The sequence below is a fragment of the Microtus ochrogaster genome, chromosome 7 (genome assembly GCF_000317375.1).
Source record: "Microtus ochrogaster isolate Prairie Vole_2 chromosome 7, MicOch1.0, whole genome shotgun sequence".
NCBI classification, from domain to species: Eukaryota; Metazoa; Chordata; class Mammalia; order Rodentia; family Cricetidae; genus Microtus; species Microtus ochrogaster.
Genome location: NC_022014.1, coordinates 57,041,156 through 57,053,752, shown reverse-complemented (window position 1 = coordinate 57,053,752; position 12,597 = coordinate 57,041,156). Strand labels below are relative to the sequence as shown.

The following is a 12,597-nucleotide window of genomic DNA, read 5'->3' as shown; positions in this document are numbered from 1 at the left end:
CCTACCTACCTACCTACCTACCTACCTACCTACCTACCTACCTATCTATCTATCTATCTATCTATCTATCTATCTATCTATCTATCTATCATCTACCCATCTATCCATCTATCTACTGGCTTGTTTGTTTTACGATTTTTGCAGAAGTGCTCTGCAGCTGAGCTATACCATCAGCTGGCCCTGGCCTCCGCTCATTTGGCGAGCAGGCAATGCAGCAGGGCACAGTCGCACCTGAGTGGAGAGGCAGGCGATGCTTCTGGAATTCTGACACTCTGGTGGTAGGCTGAAGTACAAACCCTCTGGACCTCAGCTGTGACCTTTGTTGGAAATGGGGCTGATGGTGAGTTAAAGTCAAAGGAGTCCCTAATCCTTGTAAGAAGACAGCTATGGGGAGACAAGCATAGCCCTGGTGCCCTGTGACGATGGAGAATGAAGCTGGAATGGTGCACCTATAAGCCAAGGACTGCCCAAGATTTTCCGGTAAAGCAGAATCTAGGATGCCCACTCCCATTGGTTTTAGGAAGAGCTGCGTCTTGTACACAAGTCCTCCAACTGTAGAGCCTGTTCCCATTGCTTTAAGGCTCCCTGGGCCGCTGGGAAGTCCTAGGCACTGACTCCAGGATTGAAGAAGTGCTATGGAGCTATTCTTTGTAAACCCCTCCCTACAGTGTCTCTGCCTGTCTGCCTGTCCCAGTGCAATAGTGCAGCAGAAGGTGGATCCTCCTGGAAGCACACACAGACATGCCACCCCCGACATCTGCCTCTGCCCTAACCTTTGGCCCCAGTCCCCAAGTCCCGTAGATCTGGACATTATGTCTTTCATAGTTAAGTTTCCAGTTTATATGAAAATTGTCCAAGACCGAGGGCGAAGCGGGACCTTGATGAACAATCACCCTCAGGGAACCTGCCCCCAAAACAGGACCCTGTCCCAGGCCCGAGGGGGGCAGAACCCATTTTCAGCCCTGGACATACACTTCCTGACTGGGGCCACGATGGTCATCTCCTCTTTTCTTGGTGAACAGGAAGTAGGTGGTTTGGCTGACTCAGGCAGGAACAGGAAGAGCGCCTGAGTCCCACTTTTCAGGAGTCATGGTTAGGTGGGGCTGGCTTGGCAGGCGAATGCATGGGCCAGCTGGGTTCTCTGGAGATTTCCTCCCCAGACCACACAGCAGCCTCGGCTGGAGGGCTTTTGATAGTTAATTATGTGCAATTTGAGGTCTGACCAGAGCCTGCCTGGTACCAGGGTCTCATCTTTATTGTGAAGGGGCTGCTGCCCAACCCGCTGTGCTGGGGGAGCCCCTTCCCAGGGATCTGCTTCTGCTGGGGTGACTGCTGGGGAAACTGCAGCACCTGGGAGCTGGTGGGGGACAGATGGGCCAGAGGCACCACCCCATTCCTAGGAGTTACTGTCTAGCATGAAAGGACTGGAAGCATGATTAGAAGACCAGGATATGTGACCATTAGCCTTTGTGCCTCAGTTTCCTTCCTGCTCAATGCAGACCGAACTCCCCCTCCCCCAAGAGAGGTATGAAAAGGTTTAGCAGAGACAGTGGAAGTGTAGTTGTCACCTGGCACACAGAAGGTGACAGCAGTAGTTCCTGTTATTTGTGACACAGAAAGAGGAGGGACCACCGGGTGGGTGGGTTTCTTGGCCAGGGTCCCATCCTATGATTTTAGCATCATCTGCAGCCTCCCTTGGCTCAGAGAGTGGAGGCTGGCACTTAGATTCGAATCCCTGCACCCGAACTCTGCATCTCTGGGGAGAGTTTATTCTTAGATGCCTCAGTTTCTTCCTGTGTAGAGCAGGGATAACGCTTCCCCCACTGACATCATTCCCATACAGGAGTTGGACCCGGAAACTCTCTGAGAAGACAGAAGGTCAGGGCTGAGTATTACCTGAACCCATCTTTGTGGCTCTCGCTCAGGTGGCAGGTACCTCCGTGCTGACAGGGGTTCTGGATGCAAGTGTTGATAGGCACGGTGCAGTCCTTGCCCTGAGGAACAGACAGCGGGGAAAAGTGTTTGGTGAGTGTGGCCTCTGACGACTGCTATGACCCAGGAGACCCCAGGGAATTCCTAGCAGCCTCTGGGATGAAACCAAGATGGAAGTGAGGAGGTCAGCACAAGATAAAGGGAGTCACTGCCTCTGGTGGCTGTTCATGAGAAGGGGAGGGACGTTGAGAGTGCAGAGTTCAGGCTCCAGCAGGACCAATGCCCAGAGCTCACAGGCTTCTCTGTCCTAAACTGTGGGGCAGTTTAGGTATGGGTTGGGGATCCAGGTGAGTTTGGTTTGCAGCTCCTCCTTTTTCTGAATCATGGTGGGCCAGGCCCTTTAACCTGTGATGGGGTTATTATGAGAATGACACGAGAGATTTCACGGAGGGAGGCTCTGTGTGTTATGTAACATCCTTGGCACACAGTAGGCGTTCTGTAAAAGCTAACGGGTGTATTGCTATTTGTTTCACTGAGGTTTAAATATAATCTGTAACCTGAGCAGGGGGCCTATAGTATAACCTGTAGATCCATGGTCTGTGAGGTGACATCCCGCCCCAGTTCCTCCTTGATTGCTTGGCCTGCAGTAGACTTTAGGTGCTTGCATTTGCTCCCAAATCTAAGGCCAGGCCAGGCCAGGCTTAGAATTGCAATGTCTTGGCATGAGGTAGAGTTCCTCTGGACCAGGTTCCTCTTCAGGGTAGGTATGACTTGAGAAGGAGCCAGTATCTGGCAGGCGGGGATGATCATGCCAGGTAAAAGCAAAGACAAGGACGAAGGCTCTGAGCAGGTGATTCTGAGGTACAGACCTAATATCCTAGGGGTCGTCTTGGCCCCATGGTTCCCGGTTCTCTTTTGGGACTAGGATCCTATACTTCAGACATGGATCTTGTACTTTCTTGAGATTCCCCAAGTTGCCTTTTGCAGGACCTCGTAGCACCGGGCCTGGGGAGGTGTCTATTGCACATATTTCTGAGCCGCGGGTTCAGGGACTTGGGTGCATGCCAGGCCAGGGTGATCATGGGAGCTCTCCCATTGCCACCACCACCTGCTCACCATCTGCCTGAGAAGAGCCTGTCCCGTCTTCTGTTGCTGCCAGTGCCTGTGATGGCATGGGACTGGGGCTTCCTGGCTGTGTGGTTACTGCCAACCGAGCTGAGGCATTGGGCCAGGATAGCCTCCACTGGGGGCCCAGATGCATCCTCCCACTCTCCTGCATGCTGGAGCCTGCACGCTGGAGCCCCGGGCCCCTCTCCAGTAGCTGGAAGGCATTGTCCTTGTCTGTCTGGTTCTTTATATGAGTCCATGCCCCACACAGAGGTTTCTCAGAGGGGGAGTGAGAGGAAAAGTGCTCTTTATGGAGCTATCTGGCTTTACCCCTAAGCCGCAGTGACTCAGGGCCCCCATCTGAAAGTCAGCGTCTGGAATAGAAAGTGTGATAGGAATTCTCACTCACGTTATTGAGCACATTTTCCATTCCTGGCCTCATGCTAAGTGTTTTATAGCCACGATCGCATATAATGTCCCCGAGAAGCCTGTGAGATCGGTACAACTGTCATTATATCCCCTTTTACAGATAGGGAAGGCAGACTTGGAAGAGAAGGTAATAGGTCTGAGACTATGCAGCAGTTAGCAAAACAGGCGGCCAACAGATGAACTCAGACAGCCGAGCCTGAATTCAGCACCAGGCCCCTCTATGCTAGACCATTGATTCTCTTCCTCTGAAAACCTGGGCTCTGGAGTGCTGTGGATTGGAGCCAAGTCTAGGCAGCTTGCTAGATGGCCGAAGGAAATGATTAATTTTCTTTGACCTTATTTTTTTTTCCCATGAAATGGGAGTGAGGTGGATGGAGTATGCCTAATCTAGAAATTCAAAGTACATGAAACACATCAAACATCTGAGGGCTGACAGGTCATCAGAGGTGGGAAATTCTACTACCTTTGACCACAGGAGATGGGTCATGGTCAAAATGCAGGTATAGTTAAAAATTCCTACAAGTACAGGTTATGTGTATATGGGAAACAGGCTAATTTCACTATTGGTCTTGGTTCTATTTTCCAGATATCTTAGTGTGTGTGTTTGCACATGCACACGAGTGCCCATGCACATGCATGTGTGCAAATGTGCACACAGTATGGGCTACCATGCATGTGAGGCCAGTGGATAACTTTGTGGAGCTGGTAGCTGGCTCTTTCCTTCCACTATACACAGGCTCTGGAAATCCAACTCAAGCCACTAGGCTTGTGTGGAAAGTACCTTTCTCGTTGAGCTAATGTCATGGCCTGTCTCTTACTGCGACTGAGTCTTGACAGCTTGTCTAGGCTGGCTGGTCAGCAAGCCCTCTGACCATGCCTGTCCCTGACCTCCAGTTCTGAGACGACTCTTACAGCATGATAATGTCCAGCTTTTTACTCGTGCTCTGAGACTCATACACGGATCCACGGTACCAATCAGTATGCATATTTAAGTATTATAAAATCCAGAAACACTTGAAATCTAAGACGCTTCTGGTCTCAAGCATTTCACAGTAGGTAGTGGCTCTCAATCTGTGGGTCACCCATCGGAAATATCAGATATTTGCATTACGATACATGACAGCAACATTACAGTTATGATGTGACAGCAAATATAACTTTATGGTTGGGGTTCATAAAGGGTCACAGCATTAGGAAGGGTGAGATTCCCTGATTTAAGGGATGCTCAGTTTCTACCTGGACTGTGGGGGAGTGAACTGCCATTGCAGAATCACAATACCTGCAAGGGACCTCCTGGGTGACGTAGCCCTGTAAATAACAGCAGTGATGACCATGCCTCGGCTCTGAGGCAGGGCTGAGTATGCTCAAAAGTTCAGGGATGCTTGCATGGGTGGTAGTGGTATTGGAGAAAGAAGTATAAAGGGCAGGATAAGAGAACCTCAAAAAACGGTACAACGGGCACCCCCTCCCAGCCCTGTCTGTAATCTGACCTGATACTCTAGTGATCTTGCAAGTACCACTTGGCCCAGGCAGACCCCGCCCCCTGAAGGGTGATGAGGTATCCTAATACCACTGGCAGAATCCCCTCTAAAGCGTGGTGAGGTGTGCAGGATCTCTTTTAGACCTTTAGGCAGAGCACAGACATCTAGGAGGCATCTCCTGGTGCTTGAAAACACAGTAATTGGGGCTAGAGACGGAGATTTCTGTCGCTTATGTGTCCTTGAAAATAATCACCATTTCGAACGTCTGCCTAATTAGCCCAATTCCATTCTCTTCCAGTGCGGCTTGCTCAGATCTCTGGGACTCGGGATGCTCCTCAGTTGTCTGTCCTCTGGTCCACCTCATCTCCCCTCTCTGACAGGATTGAGGCTACTGGCTTTCTTTAAGAATCTAGGAACAGCTCCCTCATTTTAATCTATCGTGAGAGGGGGCTGGGGAACTGCTCAGAGACCTTGCTACTCAAAGTGTGGTCCTTGGACTGGACAGCCCCGGGGAGCTTGTTAAATATACACCATATCAGGCCTGACCCCAGCTCTGGGGAATCAGAACCTAGATTTTAATAAGATTCTTGTGCACACAAGGGCTTGGGAAGTACCGCTCTGAGGCACCAAACCTATGTGCATGAAGCTAAGTGGTTGGGGTAAAAAAAAAAAAAAAATCGGTATTTTATTTCTCCAGATCCTGGAATAGTGGCAAGACTGTTAGGTTGTGTGGAATGTCTCTGAACCTGGCACCAAGGTAGGCGAAGCGCACTCAGGATGTGTTTTTAACCTCGTTACACCTTTGCTGGAGACGGTGACCGTTCCCACTCTCAGGCAGGAGGGCAAGGTAAGAGGAGAGCTGGTTACTAGGGAAGACTAGCAGCCGGGCTTTGCAGGTAGTGGAGCCTGGGAGAGTTCTTTGTATTTACAAATCTTGGCTCATCTCTCAAATGAGGATAAGAACTGATATCTCTAAGATGTGAGATAATGCGCTCCAATGGCTTCATCAAGGCCTGGCCTTTACAGGGGACCAACGGCAATGGCTTAATGTATCCTTAGTTTTCCAAGGCAATGCGGCAACGTGTGTGAAAAGTCCTTAACACTTTGTTGTGGACCGAAATGCAAATGAAAGCAGCCGTGGCCACAGGCTACTGATGGCCCATCTCCCAGGACAGTATGAGGGTGGCCAGTATGCAAAAGGGAAGGTGACAATGTGATAACTTACCAAGTACTTCCCATACCCCTTGGTGTACCCTACACATGACTGTGTATCTGTTCCTCACAACCCGTGGGATGCGTTCCAGTGTCCAGAGATGGCTGAAGTGAAGCCACTGGTCACTGATAGACAGCTAGCACACGGCAAAGCTACACTCCTCACATGCTTCTCTGTGATTCCGGAGCCTGAGACCCCTCCCCCTACACCGAACACACATGCAGAGGTCTCAGCGGATCCATGCCTGAGTGATGCTATTCTCAATCTCGGTTCTGGGGACTCTCTGTTAAATTTAAGGATTCGGGAACAGCTTTAAAACAAACCCCTGGGTTTTCTTGTTCCAGGCCCATAGGTGGCACTCTGACACTGTCTGCTAGCAGCCAGGGTGGCGCTGAGAAAGCCACCAGTTCCCCAGAAACTGCCTTTCAAGCCTGTTACTGTACATGCACAGTTCCTTGAGGATGCGGACACTGTGTTCCTGTCACTCGGCCTGTGCAGAGGATGCACAAGACGGGCTGTGGGCTGCCCTGGGTTCGTGGTTTGCCCAGTCCATCCAGATGGTACCTGGAAAGTTGGGATCTGGAGTGTCCCATGGAAGAGCACTGAACCACAGCTTTGCTGATCCCAGCGAGGCACTAAAAGGGGCGTGGCTACTCAGGAACCTCTTCAGGTGAAAGGACTTTGGCTTTGGGACCATAGAGCCTTGAATTTTAATCCCAAGCCTACCGAAGCCTGGTTTCTATATCTGTTTAGGGCTTTCTGCATAGGTTTGCTGGGAGAAAGGGTGAACCAAATGCCAAGCAGAGAGCATGGCATATACTCCGTACACATTAGCAGGGAGACGGTGTAACTTGTTCTGGGTTGTGCTGGGTAAGAAGAATGGGGGAGAGGCTTGTCTTGGAAGCAGCCTGGATTTCTGGCAGGATGGAAGGGCGATCAGGGAGTCTCAATTCTTTTGTTAGACTTGTCAACTATGAAGGTGGGCTTGCTTGGAAGCCCCCAGGCCATTGAGTCCTGGAGTCCCTCATCCCCTTAGTCCCTGGAATGGCAGTCGGGATGCTGGGTTTAACGGATGCCTTTACTAAAGGACCCTTTACCTCTCTGGGTTGCAGTCTCCCTGTGACTCACTAAGAAAATGCAGAGGTAGCATTTCCTTCTCATCTCAAAACATCCTTGTAAATACTCCACGGGTCCATCAGAGAGGGGCCTTAGCCTTAGCCCATATGCAGGAGAACAGTGACATTGTTGGCTAATGCCACATATGTCATAGAATTACCCAGGCTACTCTGAGTAGCATCAGCTGCATGGGGTCTCCCCCTGCAGCCGGGACAAAGGAAGAGCCTGAGCAGGAGTGGTGTGGGCAGAGCCTCCCGTCTTACCTTGTAGCTGTGGGGGCAGGTGCAGCGGTACTGCTCCACAGGATCCTGACTGCACGTGCCGTTGTTCTTGCACGGACTGGAGAGGCAGGCGTTGCACTTGGCCACGATGTTAATGTCCACTGGCCCTGGGTAGCAAAACCAGAGCGTGGATGGCAGCTCCCTGAGAAGGCTAACTCACCCCCTCTTCCCCTCTGCTCGGGTCTCCCTTCCATCTCTAGGCCCAGAGGGCAGCTGGCTCTCTTGAGGATGTACATCCAATCTGGCGAGTGTCCCATTAATTCAGCCACTGTCCAGTGAGTAAGAATCACAGTGGGACACCATACAGAGGCACTTCTGCCGTCGAATCAATTACTGTAATTAGTCTGATCCGATTTGGGTGCTAATCTGCAAACAGTGCGCCATAATTAGAACCCTCCTGCGTGTTTTCTATTCCAGGAAGTTCTGGGCAGAGCCTCTGTTTTGACCTTCTCCTTTTTTTTTTTTTTTTGCCCTGGCTAAACCCTTTCTCATAGAATAGCCGAGGAGGGATGCCAAGGCCAAAGGCACACACAGAGAGTCCTTCCTGCAAGATCTTAGGGCTAATGATGCTACACAGAACGATGTGGAGAGGGACGCTGCTTTGTTCACCCATGGAAGTTGCAACCATCTCCTATGTGTGTGTGTGTGTGTGTGTGTGTGTGTGTGTTTAAGGGCTGAAAGGAGGTCATGGTCTCCACACAGAGCTTTGCAAAAAGGGGCTATGTCTACAGCTACAAACACCTTTGAACATGAGCCAGGGATATAGACGTCCTATTTAATGCCAGAACTTTAACTGACCTGGAGCTAATAGTCCTCAACCTGGACATGGGTTGAGATTCACTCTGGTGAGTAATCATAAGGGTCCCAGGAACTCTGAGACCGACAGGTATAACTTGGGCTTACATGAGAATGAGCAGAGCCATCTGCCCATGCTTGCCTCTAACTAAGGGGGCTCCCAGCCCATGGAGATTTCTCTGGACACACAAGGACAAGTCAGAACCAGCCTACATCTCATGCCCAGGCTGTAACTCACACTAGTTTAATCAAAACTGAGATTGTGGGACTGAGAACCAATGTTATTCTGCAAGCAGTGGGGATCCAACCCAACCTTACATATGCCAGGCAGTGCCATCCAGATACAACCCCTATCCTTGGTTTTTAAAGTTCTTCGTGGGACTCCTGTCCAGATTGAGTGGCAGTGTCCCAGGGCTATCTGAGTCCTTCTAGTATCAGATCAGATGTCTCAAAAGCAGGAAGCAGAAAGATAAAATTGCCTTTAAATCAATGGAATGTTTTTTTCTGGTTTCAGCTGTTACATATGTGGGGCACAGCAAAGTTTAAAAGGGAAAATACAAACTGAACATTAACACTCTAGAAGATGAGCAAAGAGAAATCAACAGACAAATGCTCAATGCAAATGGAAAATAAATTCCAAGACTAAACTCAGGATGCCTCAAAATTAAAGGTAGATAAAATAAAGGAGAGGCCCTGACTATAAAATAAGACAAAAGAACCTGGTTCTCTAGGTACACAGAGGGCGCTAATGAGAGCCCAACCTGATCAACCTTTTCCTTTTCGGGAAAGCCATTCTATAAACAGTTTGAGGATCACATATTTGAGTCTTTGAAACTTATCTAAGGATATAATATGAAACAGAGAAATAACAGACCTATGTTACTTAGGTTCTGTGCCTGAGATAGGCTGTGGTCTTACAAGTCACATGTGCTTAGATGTTGAAAACATAGCAGACCCTGTGAAGACAGTGATGTGGTGGGCCAGCAGCCCCTACCTTTGCACTGGAACCGGTGGGTGGGAGTGGTGAGCAGGAGTCTGTCCGCCATGGACTCGGGGCTACTGCATCTGGCAATGCCAGGCTCCTTGTATCCAGCCTTCACCCACTCTGACAACCAACGCAGACTGCAGTCACAGTGGAGGGGGTTGGTTCCCAGGGCCCTAGAAGGCAGAAAAGGAAGTTGGGCCCTGCCTGGCCTGGCCCCCCAAACTGTGGCTCTCTCAAAACTCAAGGTTCTGAAACTAAATCAGAGGAGTTTGGTGTGCAGACTAGAAGACATGACCACCAAGCAAAATCAAAGTTTCCTGAGTCTATTTCCAATTCAGTAGGTGCTCCATCCCCACCTAGATGACCGCCCTCTTCGGAGGCTTGGTTCTCATTTCTCTGGAAAATTCTGTCCTTTGCTCTGCTCCAATCCTGGCTCTCATTCTGAACCTTGGCCCCCTTCTCATGTAGCTCTCCAGCACAGGGTCTGTTAGAAGACGTGCCCTTCAAAGAAGGTTCTGAGACCCGGCTTTACGAAGCAGCTTCAATCTAGTGAGATTGAAGGTATGGAAGAGAGTGCCACAGTTGAACCCAAACGTCTCCGAAGAGATTGGGAAGAAAACACCATGACTCAATAAAAAAAAAATAATCCTATTCTTTAGCATTTCTATTTTGGATTTATAGAATGCATACATGTCACTACTGTAGCCTGTGCACACGATGTGAAAATAATTAAAATATTTACAGAGGAGGAATACAATCTTACACCGAACAACAGAGATGGTACCCAGAAGACAACACTAACTGAGCGTCCTAGCTAGGGGAGGGCTGACCTGGGAGTCAAGGAAACTGAACCCTACCCGGAAGTCTCACTGGCTTGATGGGTAACTTTCAGGTAGTCAACTGTTATTTATCATTTTGATTTCCTTGAGAAGAATAAGGATGGAATACAGAAGCCTTGAGAATACGCCCGTTGGAGTCAAGGCAAACCTGGAGTTGGACTGTGGTTCTGTTACTACCTGGCTATGTAGCCTCAGAATAAATTTTAAAATTTTTCCCAAGTCTCAAGGTCATCACATAAAAGGCAATAAAGTAAAAAAAAAAAAAAAACTAAAGTAAAAAAAAGGGGGGGGAATAAAGTGATTTAATGTTCTAGGAAATACATTGTGCTAATCTACATGGGAAGTAGAAAAAGACAAGATGAGTAAATTGGGAGCATGGGGATCATGGGAGAGGGCAGAAAGAGAGGGGGAGGAAGGGAAGGGAGCAGAGAAAAATATACAGCTCAATAAAAACAATACAAAAATTTAAACTTAAAAAAAAAAAGAAATACATTCAGCTGGGTGGTGGTGGCGCACGCCTTTAATCCCCAGCATTCAGGAGGCAGAGGCAGGCAGATCTCTGTGAGTTCGAGGCCAGCCTGGTCTACAGAGCAATTTCCAGGACAGGCTCCAAAGCTACAGAGAAACCCTGTCTCGAACCCACCTCCCCCAAAGAAATACATAGGATAATTTATCGAATGTGTTTAGGGTATGGTAAGGGTTCAAACATCACGTCGTTTGCAAGAATTGATTGAAGGCTGCTGAAAGAAGACATTGTGTACAGTTTGAAGACAGTATCTCAAAATAAGCTCCTGTCGGCCTTCTGAATGACAGGCTTCCTATTTGCAGGCCCAACCAATTATGGGGTCAAAAATCATTTCTAAAAGTTTCATCTATAACGAACACATATAAACCCAGACTTTAGTTGAGTCCTTATTCTATAATCAATATGGTATAACCATTATTTACAAAGTGTTTACATTGCAGTAGGTATTTTACATAGTCCAGAGACTACGTCAAGTATCTAGGAGGCTGAGTGGCATGCTCCTATATCTCACTGTACGTAAGTGACTTGAGCATCTGTGGGATCCTGGGACTCCGTGAGCCATTCCCCTGTGCATATGGAGGGACATCTGCCTAACACAAGGAAATAACACAACGTGATGACACTGTGACACTGGCTGTCACCATCACCATTTTCTGTTTTGAGCCAATATACACCAAGAAAGAGGTTACTTACAGGTGGGAGAGGGACGTCAGGTCATTGAAGGAGCCTTCAGGAACACTGGAAATGTCATTGCCATGGAGGGTTCTGAAGCAAAAGACACAGGTTAGCAAGTGACCCCCACTGAACCCAACACACTCACCCAGCCCAGCCGCACGTTTAGGGTCCCCAGAGCCCCACAGCTAGTGATATTAGTTGTCATTGCCATTGCTGTGGGGCCATGGACATAGCTCTCTACAGCAGCAGGAGGGGTGGAGGGGCTGAGGGCTTGGGGAGGAAGAGAATGTACTTTCAAACTCTATAAACCTGGGTGAGAATCAGAAACCAGAAACCAGTTCTTTTTGGTAGTAGAACATTGGTAGGATAAACTACTTCTCTGGCCTCAGATTTTACACCTGAAAAACCGAGGGCCACATCTACCTAATGGAACCATTTTAGTTTCAAATATGATGTTTTGTGCTTGATTAATTGTGGCTAGTGCCATCTATTCCGGAGCCAGGCTGCTTGCTTTCAGACTCTGTCTCTGCCACTTACCAGCTGTATGGCCTTGGGCAAAATGGCTTATTTTCTCTTGAGCCTCAGTTCCTGATTGTCAAATGAAAATGGCCACAGTCATATTGTCACATGAAGCTCCGGTGCATATGTTAGACTACGTAGAAAGAATCTAGTATTTTCTAAGTGCTAACTGATGAATGACAGGGACAGTGGGGGCCAAGGATATGAGAGAGAGAAAATGATGGTGGGATGATGTGAGATTCCCCTCTGTATGCTGTGAATATGTTTTTATTACCATTGGTTATTACGGGAAATCCAAACAGAGATATAGATAGAAAGTAGGTGAAGTCAGACAGACACCATGTAGTTGCCAAAGGAGACAGACACCCTGGAACCTTTACTAGTAAGCCACAGCCTTGAGGTGTTACACAGATTAATAAAAATGGGTTCATTTAAGATGTAAGAGTTAGCTAGAACTATGCCTAAGCTATTGACCAAAGAATGCTGCAATTAATATAGTTTCTGTGTTATTATTCGGGTCTGGAAGGCTGGGAAATGAACGAGCAGTCTCTGTCTACAGCAGAAGGATAAACCAAAACTAAAAATGTATGAAAAAGGTCATAAGAGGGGGCTGGAGAGATGGCTCAGAGGTTAAGAGCATTGCCTACTCTTCCAAAGGTCCTGAGTTCAATTCCCAGCAACCACATGGTGGCTCACAAC

At 48.4% G+C, this 12,597-nt stretch overlaps 1 protein-coding gene across 1 annotated transcript in view; it reads right to left on the bottom strand.

The window, feature by feature from the left end:
- The window catches only part of Slit3 (slit guidance ligand 3), a 597,086-nt gene that overhangs the window by 33,460 nt on the left and 551,029 nt on the right, over window positions 1–12,597 (bottom strand). Inside the window, exons 24-27 of the mRNA XM_013347495.2 lie at window positions 11,398–11,469; window positions 9,349–9,512; window positions 7,542–7,666; window positions 1,897–1,994 (exon numbers count right to left, since the gene is read on the bottom strand). Of these exons, the coding sequence (XP_013202949.2) occupies window positions 1,897–1,994; window positions 7,542–7,666; window positions 9,349–9,512; window positions 11,398–11,469 (459 nt within the window). The remainder of the gene's footprint in view (window positions 1–1,896; window positions 1,995–7,541; window positions 7,667–9,348; window positions 9,513–11,397; window positions 11,470–12,597) is intronic.